General features: G+C 39.6%; 1 protein-coding gene across 1 annotated transcript; it reads left to right on the forward strand.

Moving 5' to 3' along the window:
• Positions 1–4,035: 4,035 nt before the first annotated feature.
• On the forward strand, positions 4,036–11,694 carry LOC311057198 (keratin, type II cytoskeletal cochleal-like; the record flags this gene model as incomplete). Its single annotated transcript, XM_084074147.1, has 13 exons — positions 4,036–4,042; positions 4,174–4,484; positions 4,838–5,049; positions 5,862–5,922; positions 6,947–7,042; positions 7,349–7,513; positions 7,842–7,967; positions 8,929–9,149; positions 10,036–10,076; positions 10,253–10,288; positions 10,747–10,797; positions 10,934–11,011; positions 11,582–11,694. The coding sequence occupies 13 exons, from the start codon at positions 4,036–4,038 to the stop codon at positions 11,692–11,694; spliced, it is 1,518 nt and encodes a 505-aa protein (XP_083930273.1).
• Positions 11,695–14,396: the final 2,702 nt, after the last annotated feature.

Here is a 14,396-nt window from a genome sequence, read left to right on the forward strand (position 1 = left end):
TGAGGCTGCAGCTTGCAAGACCTGTAGAAGGGCATTCCATAACTTTTTGTGCTGCCCACAGAGGAGTGTGGAGGGAGGAGCAGTTAGGGGTTAAGTGTCTTGCTCAGGGACATTTAGACGGGTGCATTTCTCCTTTCCGACATGTCGCCTTTCCGACGTTAACGAACCCTATACCTAACCCTCACCCTAACCCTAACCGCACGCGGAAGCCACTAGTCGGAGTGGCGAGATGTCGGAATGGAAGGAGCACCCCCATTTAGACGCCCTATTTAAAAAAATGTGAAAATACAAGATTTACAAGCTCACAACGCATCACAGTTAAAGCTTGTAGCAGTTTACATTTCTGAAAAAGTGCCTAAAGTGTCTACATTTTAATACAGCATGCTTTGATGTTAAAAAGAAAATGTACGTTTTAATACTTATGCATTTTTAAAAGCACCTACTCCAATACTTTAACTGGAAACACGTTTTTTTTTAATAATAGTTTTTTATTTTAATTTTAGAGATACATATTGTATAGAGTACAATGTATAGCAGACGATACCAAAAAAAAACATAACACTACCAAAAACAGACAAACCATTACAATAATAAAGAAAAGACACCAAACACAAACACATTGCTAGGTTTTACGGACGCAGCTGCCTTTCTAACACTTTCTAGGGTCTTGTCCTCACATCAGTCCATCTGAGAATATGTAAGGAGTCCATATTTTATCATAAATGTCCAACTTTCCCTTAATTTTGAAATGCAAGTAATCTAGAGGTATATAACTTGATATTTCTGTCTTCCATTGGGCCAGTGTTGGGGGGGAAGGGGCCTTCCAATTTACAGCGATAATTTTTTTTGGCAGCGATGAATGCCAGGTTGCTCAATTTTCTTTGGTAACTGTCTGTCGCCGCATTTGAAATGTGATTAGAAACCGATCAGACAGACACAAGAGGAGGGTATCAGCCTAAGGTCAAGACAAGATAACATAAAGGAACAAATATCCTCCAAAAACAACTGAATAATCTTAGTTGTGGAAAACTAAAACAATTAGATATCCAATTCTTCTTGAATCTCTCTAAAAGAAAGCAAAATTCAGTTTTTATGTACATTTGTGAAAGTTGAAATACCGTTGTCCACCAATTGTTTAAATATACTACCATTGAAAATAAAAGGTAATGTAGGGTTTTTCCAAATGGGAGTGTAGGGTGATAGAGGTCTTCTCCGATTCAGAAACTTTTGAACAGAATCCCATACTTTCACAGAGTGGAGTATACACGGTTTTAGATACAAACTCTAAAACTAGAAGATCTAGTGGATCTAAATACTGCTGTAATCATGCATAAGGCACATAATAATATACTTCCACCAAGCATTCAGGAGCTGTTCAAAGTTAGGGAGTCCCAGTATGCACTTAGGGGGGCGTGTATGTTTAAAAAAGAAGTGCAAGGACAACACAAAAGGCAGGTGTATATCAGTAAAGGGGGTTAACTTATGGAATAATTTGTGTGCAAAACAGTCACTACATTTAAAAAAAAAAAAAACCAAAATAAAACAATATTATGATAAAGTATTCCAATAGTTCGTAATAATTAAATATATCAATGCACAGTAGACAAAGTTAACTTACTACAGGGATTAATGCATCTATTATTAAGGAGTAATAGGTGCATTCATTTGTATAAACTAAACTTGGCACCAGCTTGGGATATATGAATAGTATGTATATGCATGTATATGTACGGAATGTAAGTAATGTGTATGTATAACGTGCTTCTCTTTTTACAAAGTTACGTGCTCGTGTGAGTGTATCTACTGTATGTATGTGTATAAGTGTGTAAGCATGGTATGGGTGTATGTATGTGCTTAGGTGTGTATGTGTATGAAAATCTGTGTGTAGAGCTAGAACCATATTCTGTGACCAATTAGCCACAGAGTATGGTGAAGCATCGAAGGTGCATCTGTATGTAGATATGGACCCATATTCTGTGTTCAAAAAGCCATACAGTATGGTGAACCATGGAAACAAATTGTATTAAGTGAAACCTGACTTGTTTCCTCTCTCTGTTCTTGGACAGTCTCTCGCTTGAATCCTTTTGAATTACCCAATGCTTTCAGTTTTGTTAAAACAATGTTTGCTTAGATTTATCTTTTTATTCTATCAATCTGTCCAATGTTTTCAGCTTAGTTAAACCCATATTTGAAAAAGTGTTACTACTTTTTCTAAACTTAAGTTTGTTTCAAAAAGGGAAGGCAAAATAAGCCTCGGCTTCAGCCTAATCCTTCTCGGTGCCACTAGCATTAGTGGGCGCAAATGTATGTATGTAAATTTGCTTTTTTAAATGAACCGAAAAAAAGATATACTACTACTACTACTACACAGGTTATTTGTTATTTTCTTTAAATTGTTCATTCCACAGTACAAGGCATAGTTCAAATCCAGCGGTGACATACAGTATTGTAATTTTCTATTCTGACCCATGCACATGGTTCACTAAACCATTGTTTTAATGACTTTAATTGTGCTACCCAATAATTTCATATTTCATGATTTCATATTGGGAATCCCGAGCCCACCCAACTCCAAAGGGAGATAGACCTGGCATATACAGTAGTGTGTATAGTTTCAATATCCAGATTATAGATTTTTTTATATTATACTGACTGATTATAGGTTCTTGGTTTACCTATATGATCCTAGATTCCTATTTCTATGCATTTGATGTATTACCTTGTGTTTACCTTGATTACTGTAAATCGCTCTGGATTAAGAGCATCAGCTAAATTGTAAATTGTAAACATGTTTAACCGGGCAGGTCATGTCATTTGTTATTGAGGTAATCAAACGTGGCACTGCACTGGCTTTAATGATAGAAGAGACTATGGATGATGATGGTGCTGTTGTTCCCCAAATGGAAGGAAAGTTTTAAGCCTGCTCTTAAACTCAGGGTGTCTGCCTCCTGGACCAAACCTCGAAGATGGTTCCACAGGAGAAGTGCCTGATATAGTTGAAAGTTCTCTCTTGGAGATTCTAGGAGCCTTAAAGTAAGCCTTCATAGCCTACTTGGAAGGCAGTGCTCTATCACACACACACACACACACACACACACACACACACTACACACTACACGCACGCACGCACGCACGCACGCACGCACGCACGCACGCACGCACGCACGCACGCACGCACGCACACACACACACACACACACACACACACACACACACACACACACACACACACACACACACACACACACAATTCCTTGGGTCCAAATTGTAGGGGGAAAATAATTTGTCTCTGTAGGTTGTTTCCTTCAAAGGTTGCGCTCTTTTCTATTTTTTCCATTTTCTGGTTTGGGTTCAGGATAATGTGTAATAAAGGGTTAAAATGACCCCATGGGACATTATTCCAGCCTGTTACCTGGCAGAATCTTAAAATACAGACTTCAAGGAATTATAAAAACCAGGTGGTGGAAAAAAGTCCACCATATGCGCGTGGACCCCACTTTATATTACATAAATGTTACCATACATTTTGTTTGCGTCACATTAACTTAATTCATCCGTTTATAACTCAGAGAGTGTACAAATGTAACCAAATAGACCCCTAAGGATCCTTTTGGTTACATTTTGTACCATCAGAGTTAAATTAATGTTGAGGATTTTACTGTAAGAGAGACGAAGTGATGAGCGAGTGATGTAGAATTCAGTCTATGTTGGTTACATCAATGTTTCCCAAAATTAGATTAAATCTTTCTTCTTTTTTTTATGTGTCCTACAATTGAAAAAAAATAAATATTATAGTTAATTATTATTTGTTTTAAGATATATTGAAAATAGCCGATATGCAGATATTTTCACTGTTTTTGAAATAGGGCTTAAGTGGTTTTGGGAAACACCTGTGGTTAAATTCCTTCTGGCCCGCGGCAGGAACAATGCAACCTGTTTGTAGAGCGATGGGTAGCTGGGGGCCAGACAGCTGACCCATGGGTGGTATGTGACAAACCGACTGGTTCTTCCACATTGGTGGGCCACTTACCACCCATGAGTGGTATGTGACTGACAGGTTCCTCCACATTGGTGGGCCACATACCGTACCTTCACCATAATGCCACACCCTGTGTTGTGTGTATAAAAGAGGACAGCTCTCACCTACACTCTATCCTCTCTCCACACAAACAGGGACTCTTTCTCCAGCAGCACCACACACCACGACCACCAACCAACCAACCATGTGTTCCAAAGGGAACCAGCGCAGCGGCAGCGGCCTGTACAGGGCAGCGGGTTTCAGTAGTATGTCTCTGGGGTCCTTGAACAGGACCAAGGTCAGCTGTGGACCCTACATTGGGTGTCACATCACTCCTGTATCGGTCGACCGTACCCTACTGACGCCGCTCAACTTGGACTTGGACGAAGCCCAAAAAACTCTCCACGAGGGCGAGAAGGACAAGATCGGGAAACTCAACAGCGAATTTCTTGGATTAATTGTTAATGTAAGAGGCCTGTTCCACCGATGTTATCACGAGTTGAGAAAGTTGAATGTCGATTTGTGCATCGATTTATGGTCAAGTATAGCTGATCTACAAGCTCACAATGCATCGCACCGCAACGCGTTGTGAGCTTGTACATATGAGCTTGTAGATATGCTATTTTCAAACATTTTGGTACTTTAAGTACATTTTGATACCAAAACTTTTGTAATTTCGCTCAAGTAAATTTTTAATTCCGGACTTTTACTTGTAACAGAGTACTTCTACCCGGCAGTATTGATACTTTCACTTAAGTAAAACATTTGAGTAACTTTTACCACCACTGTTTGTTTGTTTGTTTGTTTGTGTTTTTCCAGGATTTTCCTGAATTAGAGAAGAGGAACAAGGAGCTGGAGACCAAATGGAAGCTGCTGCAGGAGCTGGACACTGCCTCGTCCGACATCGAGCCCACCAAGAAGGTCTACATCTCCACCCTGAAAAGCAAGCTGGACATGGTCAGGGAGCACAGGAGCAGGCTGGACCTGGAGAGCCTCAGCATTAACAAGAGTGTGGAAGACTACGAGAAAAAGTAAGAAAGGGAGCACTTCACCCCATTTTCAACTGTATCTTCAGTGGTGTAAAGTAACTAAGTACATTTACTCAAGTACTGTGCTTAAGAACAATTTTGAGCCAGTTTTACTTTTACTCCACTACATCTCAGAGGCGAATATTGTACTTTTACTCCACTACAATTATTTGTATACAATTTACTAGTTACTTTGTAGATTTAGATTGTTAATACAAACCATACAGTAACCACTTCAGCCCTCTATGTTATTTTGGCCATTTGAAAATAGCCGATCTACAAGCTCACAGTGGGTCACGATGCGACACATTGTGTGTAGATATGCTATTTTAAAAAGATTTTTGAAAACTTGTGATAACCCTGCATAATGAGTACTTTTACTTTTGGTACTTTAAGTACATTTTGATGCCAATATTTTTGTACTGAATACCGGACTTTTACTTGTAACAGAGTATTTCTGCATTGCAGTATTGACACTTTTACTTAAGTAAAACATTTGAGTACTTTTTCCACCACTGCTTATCTTCACTTGGTACCATTTGTGTTTTACTCCCTCTGTCTCAGAGGAGGGCTGTGAAGTGTGAACGGTTCAGAAACCTGCCATCTTCCAGGGTGGATTCCAAGACATACGTTTTTTTCAAAAAACTGTTAAGACATTTGTAGAATCCCCCAGAAGCAAAGATTTGAGTTAAAAATGTTCGCTTTGAAATACATATATACAGAATTGTATGTTTGTAACGTTATTCTTAGTCACATAAATGTAAGTAAATATGACACTAACAGGTGTGTTTTTGTTTTCCTGTGTCTGGTTTCAGGTATAAGGAGGAGGTCATCAAGAGGGCAAAAAAAGAGGAAGAGTTTAAAAAGCTTAAAAAGGTAATCATTGTTATACAGTACTGGAAAGTGCATTAGTTATATAACAGCTAAACCACTTTCTTAACCTCAACAAGCAGACAATTTTCATTGAGAGGAAAGATTCAAATATCTGCATAGTGTAAAAAAATAGATCTATTTGCATACATTTTTACATTCTCTGGGTTCAAATTAAAACTGAGGATTTTACTGTGTGTCGTTTGCAATGTTTATTAACCCATTGTTTCTCAAAGTGGGACCCCCAGGGGTCCTTGGGGGGGGGGGGGGTTTCCAGGGGGCCCCAGCTAAATGTGTTAATGGAGCATCACAATTATTTTAACCACTTTAACCTAAAAATCACTTTGTGCCGTGCTGCGAGCGTGTACTGTACATCTGCTCTTTTGGAAAATAAATTCTTGACATTTTGAATAATTTTTAATTTTCAAACATAAATCTTCTTGGGGGTCCTTGACATGAAAAAGATTGAGAACCACTGAGTCAATCAACTCACATAAAATGTGACAGACACCATCACAGCAAAAAAGTGTGACATGATGTATATGTATGTAACACATAAATGGGCAACTGGTGGCCCGGGGCCCACATGCGGCCCCCGACCTTCATTTAATGCAGCCTGCAGGTTTATATCGGAATACTGATAGATTATTGATTTCAGCTGTTACAATTCCAAACATGCAAACATGACCCGCTTTAATTACTTCAGTCTATATTAGTAGCTTAATGACTAGTAATAATATTCTATTGTCTTTTTTATGTCCAATGTATTTTTATTGAAGTTCATAAAGTTAACATAAGTATAACTAAATGCATTTGAAAGAAAAATAGCAACAAAAAAAAACAGGATTCCAATTAAAAAAATAGCAAAAACAACAAGCTCAAACAACAAGCTCAAAATGCGTTGAGCTTGTATATCTGCTATTTTTGCTATTTTTGATGAGTGTGGAAATATAGTGGCCCTCTCCATCATCAAAGTTTCCCACCCCTGATGTAACACATATTCATCTGATGAAATGGTGTCTTCTTCTAGGAAGTGGATAAGGACTATATGGCCCAGGTGGAACGGGAGGTGAAGGTCACTAGTCTGATGGAGGATATCAAAATCTTCAGGACACTCTATGACATGGTAAAGCATCTTTACACAATTCACCAGTGGCGTAAAGTAACTAAGTACATGTATTGAAGTACTGTACTTAAGTACAGTTTTGAGGTTCTTTTACTTTACTGGAGTATTTCCAATTGTCTATACTTTAACTTCTACTCCACTACATCTCAGAGGCAAATGTTGTACTTTTACTTCACTACTTATTCCGGACTTTCACTTCGTAAAAGAGTAGGCTACTTCTACATTGCAGCATTGATACTTTTACTTAAGTAAACCATTTTAGTACCTTTCCCACCACTGCTCACAACGTTGTTGGTTTTGCCACAGGAACTGTGTGAGCTGAAGGAGCACCTGAAGGGCCTGTCCGTGGTCGTCCAGATGGACAACTCCCGCGGTCTGAACATCGACCAGATCGTGTCCGAAGTCAAGGTCCAGTACGAGGAGATCGCCGCACATAGCCGCACGGAAGTCGAGAGCTGGTACAAGGTCAAGGTGAGGAGAAGAGCAATGGTGGACAGTTACTAAGTACATTTACTGGAGTACTTTACTAAAGCACATTTTGGCATGACATTCACTCCGCTACATTTCAAATAGAAATATTGTACTTTTGACTCCACTACATTTCTTAGGAACTTATACACAAATATGTTGTGAATTAACCACTTAAGCCCTGTTTCAAATGCAGTGAAAATAGCCGATGTGAGGTTTTTTGTGTTGTTTGTACCTTTTTTTTTTACACAAACCTCAGGTGTGTGTAGACTAGTAGTAACCAACTAAACCTCCTCTATACTTCCTCTACTCAATCCCCTGCCCGCACCAGTTTGACCAGATTACCTCCACGACCGTCAAGACCGACGGTCAACTTAGTGAAACCACGAGGGAGATCGAGGAGATCAAATACCAGATCAAGCGTAAGGAGAACGATATCAAATATGTGGAGGTCCAGGTGAGTACCGTACACGCCACTGAATGATGCTTGTGTTGATGATGTTGATGATTAACATGGGAGTAGTGACAGGGATGTGATCAAATCATACAGTATATGCATACGGTTAAGGGCCTTTCCCACCAAGCACTGTAACTATAACTAGAAATGTATCAATACCATTTTTTTCCTTCACAATACCTATATCAGCATTTTAGGGAGTATCGGCAGCTTTTCCGTATTGGTATCTGAACAACTGAACTATAACTATAATCTATTTAGTTCACCATTGTCTTTGTTTGGTTTGTTGGAACTATTTAAAAAACGATATCTTTATAAATTAGTTATAGTTATAGTGCTTGGTATCATGGTGTGAATGGCCCTTTAGTCTGTATTTGTTTTTTATGTCACACGACTTCACGGTGTCAAGGGTTCAAAGTTCTTTATTGTTATGTCTTGTGTACAGGACAGTGGTGGAAAGTAACTAGGTACATTTACTTAAGTACTGTACTTAAGTACAATTTTGAAGTATTTGTACTTTACTTGAGTATTTCCAATTCCCAATACTACTACAATTATTTGAAAACTTTAGTTACTAGTTACTTTTGAAATATAAATTATTATATTATAAAACATACATTAACCACTTTATTTTATACATAGGCTATTTGAAAAGCTTGTAGATCTGCCATTTTCAAATATTTGAGTACTTTTACTTTTGGTACTTTAAGTACATTTTGATGCCAATACTTTTGTACTTTTACTCAAGTACATTTTGAATTCTACACTTTTGCTTGTAACAGAGTATTTTGATATTGCAGTATTGGTGTTTCTACTAACATAGAAACAAGTACATTTCCCAACAATCCTTTAATCCATAGATTATTTGAATTCAATTATCGATTATTCATATTTCTTTTGTAATCGATTAAATTGATTCTTTCGATTAACCGTTGCACCGTTGCATCTCCAATGTCCTCAGTGTAAGAAGGTGGGCGACAAGATCTCAGAGGCAGAGGAGAGCGGCAAGAAAGCGGTGAAGGACGCACAAACACGCATCGAGGAACTTCAGAAGGGTCTGCAGACCGACAGATACAACATGGCCAAACAGATGAAAATCTACCAGAACTTGATGAACGCCAAGCTGGCCCTGGACATAGAGATCGCCACCTACGGGAAACTCCTGGAGGGAGAGGAGGGGAGGTGAATGCCTGGCCTGGAATTTAAATGGTTAACGATGTTCAATGGACCACTGGTTCTCAACGTGGGGTCCCATGGGGGGGGGGGGCCCAGGTAAATGATTGATAGTTAGGAACCAAAAAAAAACCCTTAAGGATCTGTAACTCTGAGAGTGCGCTTACGGGTCCGTTTGGCTCCATTTTGTTCAGTTTCAAAGTTAAATTACCACGGAGGGTTTTACAGTTTAGATTGAAGTCCCAGAGATACATATCGTATCACATGGGGTGGTGGGCGACGTGACGTCACACCATTGGAAGTAATAACGGCGAACCTCACAAGATGGCGCCACCTGTCCACTGAACTCAATGGTGGGGGCCGCCATGTTGTGAGCCAATGCAGTAAACAAAGAAGTTGAAAACATGTACTAAAAAAAACCCAGTCCTCCTGCGTAGGAAGACCATATACCGACCGCTCACACCAAACGGGAATCCCCCCATCTGCCCCGGGAGATGTTAGGCTTATGATCTTTAGGCAGTGCTACTCATTACAAAAGCACCTGCTAAAACATTGTGTACGTGTGTGACAACATAGTATCACATATAGCCAGACTTCCAGAGATCTCCGCCTGGGGTTTCTGGGGTGGAGAGATCCGATCGCCTGGCTATAAGACTATTGACAACAAGGCTCTATTTTAACCAACAATATAGCTGACATTTTGGTCACATTTGAACCATTTGGGCGGTAGTAGCTCAGGAGGTAGAGCAAAGGTGTCCTTGAGCAAGACACGGAACCCCTAAACTGCTCCCAGGCTGGTGCCTTGCATGGTTTCCTTCGCAATATAAATGCACCATTGACCTTTTTTAATGCTGCTGGTTGTGAAATCTAACAGTGTATAACCTCTGTCACTCAGGATTGGACATCAGTCTATCATCAGCATTAGCAACAGCAACGGTAAGCATTTTACACCTTCAGATGTACACAGCACACACTCAATTGTGTTCGAAGCTTATAAGACACTCAAAAGCAGTGTGAAGTGTTTTGAGCTTGCAGATCTATTATTTTCAGTGCGTGGTGACACCAGCACGCATCTACTAAATTGTGTTTTTTAACTGCTGTCTTTCCTCCAGGCCAGTATTATGAACCTCCATGCACGCATCCTAAAGGTACGTATTTAACAACTTTTCTTGTAAATGAATGCCTTACTTTGTCATACTAACTACAGTGTCACACAAAAGTAGCAAAAAACGCTGATCTACAATCGATGTGGCGCTTGTAGATCTGCTATTTTTTAAGTGAATGTGAAAGTGGTTAAAGAGATAGTTCACCCCCAAAATGACTTATTTTCTACCGATTAGTCACCTCATGGAGACTTGAATCCATAGATTTAGTACATTAGTTTTTGTCACATTCCTAAGCCAATAGTTTGATGACCATCGATAGGAAAAAAGTAATGTTTTGGGTGAACTATCCCTTTAAGCGTGTGTGTGGGTTTTATAAATGTTGAACCAATGAAAAGTATTAAGAAGAGCTTGTGACTAAATAATAACTACATTGGATCCACTGGAGGAATTATTTTTCCCCATTTCCTGAAAGCTAACAGTTTGGACTCTTTCCTCTCTAGACCCTGCCCCCTGCTGTGAGGAACAGCCTTGGCTTTTCTATCCATCATGCGGTACGTATTTTAGGAGCTTCGACTGTGTTTGTTGTGTCACTGTTAGGCTGTTTGGGTTCGGTTGAGTACAGTGGTGGAAAGTAACTAAGTCAATTTACTCAAGTACTGTACTTTCTCTTTCTCTTTCCCCTAATAGGCCGTGTGCCTTCTGACCCTGACACTAAATCGGACCCTTCCCCATCTGTGAATGGGTCTGATGACCCAGAGGTTCCAAGTACGTATTTTACAACTGTTGGGGTTCGACAACATTTCGTCAAACCTGTGTTTTTTTTCTCGTAAATTAAAGGTAGGGTAAGTGATATTTTTTGTTTGTTAAAAATGTTAAGTACTATATTCTGATAGTAATCATTGCTACAGAGCGTTTGTTCGGTCACAAGGGTCTCTCCAGCTCTTTAGTAAACAGAATATATTATAATTATTATAAAATATTTGAAAATAGCCGATCTACAAGCTCACAACACGTCGCCATGCAATCTGCTTGTAGATCTGCTTGTAGATCTGCTTGTAGATGAGCTTGTAGATCTGCTTGTAGATCTGCTATTTTCAAACATTTTACTTTGGGACGTATATTTTGATGCCAATACTTTTTTCCTTTTCTCAAGTAACATTCTGAACATGCAGGCCTTTTACTTCTAACAGAGTAATTTTATATTGTGGTATTGCTACTAAAATATCTGAGTATTTCTTCCACCACTAAAAGCTATGATAAGACATTTAGCTGGCGACCCCCCCCCCCCCCCCCCCCTTTGAGAACCAATGGGTTAAACTGCGTTCTTTCCTGCAGGCCCCCATCCTGCGTCGCCAAGCAGAGCTCCTTCTGATGTTGACATCACGATCACGGTCACCGACATCCCGGAGAACGAGACCAAGAAGACTAGCCCTGACACTAAAGAATAACACACAGTACAGTACAGTATGAATAATAACATGAAGTATCATGGTTATTATTAACAGAGCCTGTTACTGTATCGCGCTCGTATCCCGTCATACGAGTGTAATGGCCTACTTAAATATCCCTTTAAGTAAGAAATGTGAGTACTTTTCCCACCACTGCTTTGTTGTTTTACATTCATTGTCATTAAGTGAAATGTCTTCATATACTGCTAGGTACAGCCTTACTGTCTTTCCATTCACTGTATTAGCCTAACAGACTAGCGTGTGCACGTGATGCACAACATGCTGATGATCATCATTGGCCTTACATGTTTTGACAAGCTGAATATTATAGAGTCAAAATGGCCCTTCATGCTGTATTATGCTGTTGTGAGTACTGTGCAATATAACGATGGTCTGGAGAACTATACTGGTCATGTAATAAAACTTCTATCTCAGAAATACAACATGCCTGTGACTTTGTTTTGCCTCAACATCTTGATGCAGAATTCCTCGCCACCTTCGTTCTCTCCACTCCATCCCATACCAAACACACCAAAGCAGGCCTGTAATTCCATAATTTTAGGGGCACGGACACACTTTTTTACCATTTAGCTCGAAGAGCAGCCGGTCTAGGAACAAACAAAGCACTATTCAACACCTATACAACATGTTTTCGATCATTGGCCGTCCTTTAAGCCAATGGGGAGACATCCCATACTCTGAACGGCGGTCTCGTCCTCCCATGCTATGGCATTATAATAGCTCAGCAGTGTTGCCATATTCTGCGAGAGAAATAAGCAACCAGGTCTATGAAAACAAGCCCAAAAGAAGCGACTAGGCTACGGCTATTTGAAAATAGCCACCTTATTTATTGCTAAAATCACAGCGGTATCCATATTGCTCCCCCCGCCCCAACAGAGTAATCACAGACGAGCAGTGGCTTAAAAAGTACTATTATCTTTTTTTACTTAAGTGAAAGTTAATTGGAAATACTCCAGGAAAGTAAAAAATACCTCAAAATTGTGCTTAAGTACAGTACTTGAGTAAATGTACTTTATAGTTACTTTTACCGCAGGCATACGGCGGTCTCGTCCTCCCATGCTATGGTGGTATCAGAACCCTAGCAGTGTTGCCAGATTCTGCGAGAGAAATAACCGACCAGGTCTATGAAAACAAGCCGTGCATACACAGAACACACACGCACGCACGCACGCACGCACGTGCACACAGTTCTCACAGAGAGAAAAAAGATTGGATCGGGGCAAAACAAAGTGTGCAGCTAGCTGGTATACATGACTGTGTCATGTCTTGTTTTAGTTTTTTAGGGCAAAAGTGGCCAAATGTCAGGGCAGGATGGCCATCAAATATGTCCATGGAAATAATCATTTTAATTTAATGTATATTTCTTTTTTTAACACATAATAGTATAGCTATCAGTGAAATACATAAATAAAAAAGCTCTTTATTTCACAAAATAATGTATTGGTAATGGTATGTACGAATTAACAATATTTGTATAGAAACTCCTGAGTCAAAAGTTCATACATACTCAGCCCTGCACCAATCAGAGTCACTGCACTCATTTGAAGACGGGGAGTATGGGGGAGTTAAGAATTGAGAATCTCTACAAAAGACACTGGTGTTTAAAAATGGTATTAACAGGACAGAGCCAGAGGAGAAAACTGTGAAATCAGCTGGAGCAGTGTGGGTGTGGCACCTCCCCTGCAAGCAAGCCTGCACTGGCCCTGTGAGGTTGTGTGACAGACAAAACAACACACCTGCTTTCTGATACATACTGTACCTGTACACTTCATACATATAGGACTTTCACTGATAGTAAAATAGTTGGAAGCACAGTAAGGGTGTACTTCCATTACTTAACCACATGTTTCTAACACGTTTCTAACTCACTTCTCTCTACCATCAGATTGTTCAAGATGTGGGTGTTGACATCCTTAAGCCTCATTTATGCTTAGTTAGTCTTAAGCCTGATTTAGTTAGGGTTTATTTAACTGATTAAATTACAGCCATTAATTGGTAAGAATATAACACAAAAATGTATTTAATATCCAGTTATTGCACTATAATTTATAACTGTCACTATCTACCACTTATGACCAAATAGCTTTATTAAAATACCACTTACTGCATATAAAAACAAATCACACTTCAAAATGAATATCGTTGCTGTCGGGCAGAAACCAGCTAACTCCATGTTTCCGCTTTTGTATTTTTTCCCCCTTAAATCAGTGCAATTGAACACCCTTTACGTCTGTGTGTTGGTAAAAAAAACAATTGAACCAATGAAAAGTATTAAAAAGCGCTTCTGACAAAACCAGCTAACTCCATTGGATCCTCAAACTTTCTGCTAAATCAGCTAACTCCACCAAAGGGGGTGGAGTTAGCTGGTTAAGCTGACTCTAGGCTCCACCCCCTTTTGACCTCCTACCTCATTGTGAGCTTGGAGGTCCAGTCAGCTGTTATTATCAATGATGAACAAAACCTCCTAACTCCACTTTTTGTTTTGTTTTTGTAATTTCCTGAAAAATGAACATTTTGGAGTTAGCTGGTTTCTGCCGGGCAGCAAAGAAATCATGGTCTGAAGTGATGACTGCAGCAGCTGACCGTGAAAAGTGGAAGCCCTCTGTGAAGGCCTTATGTGCCACAAGGCATGAATTCGGTAACAGATAACATGTAATATATAGCCTATCAACAGTGGTGGA

Source organism: Gymnoscopelus microlampas (assembly GCF_963454915.1).
Source record: "Gymnoscopelus microlampas genome assembly, chromosome: 12".
Classification (NCBI taxonomy): domain Eukaryota; kingdom Metazoa; phylum Chordata; class Actinopteri; order Myctophiformes; family Myctophidae; genus Gymnoscopelus; species Gymnoscopelus microlampas.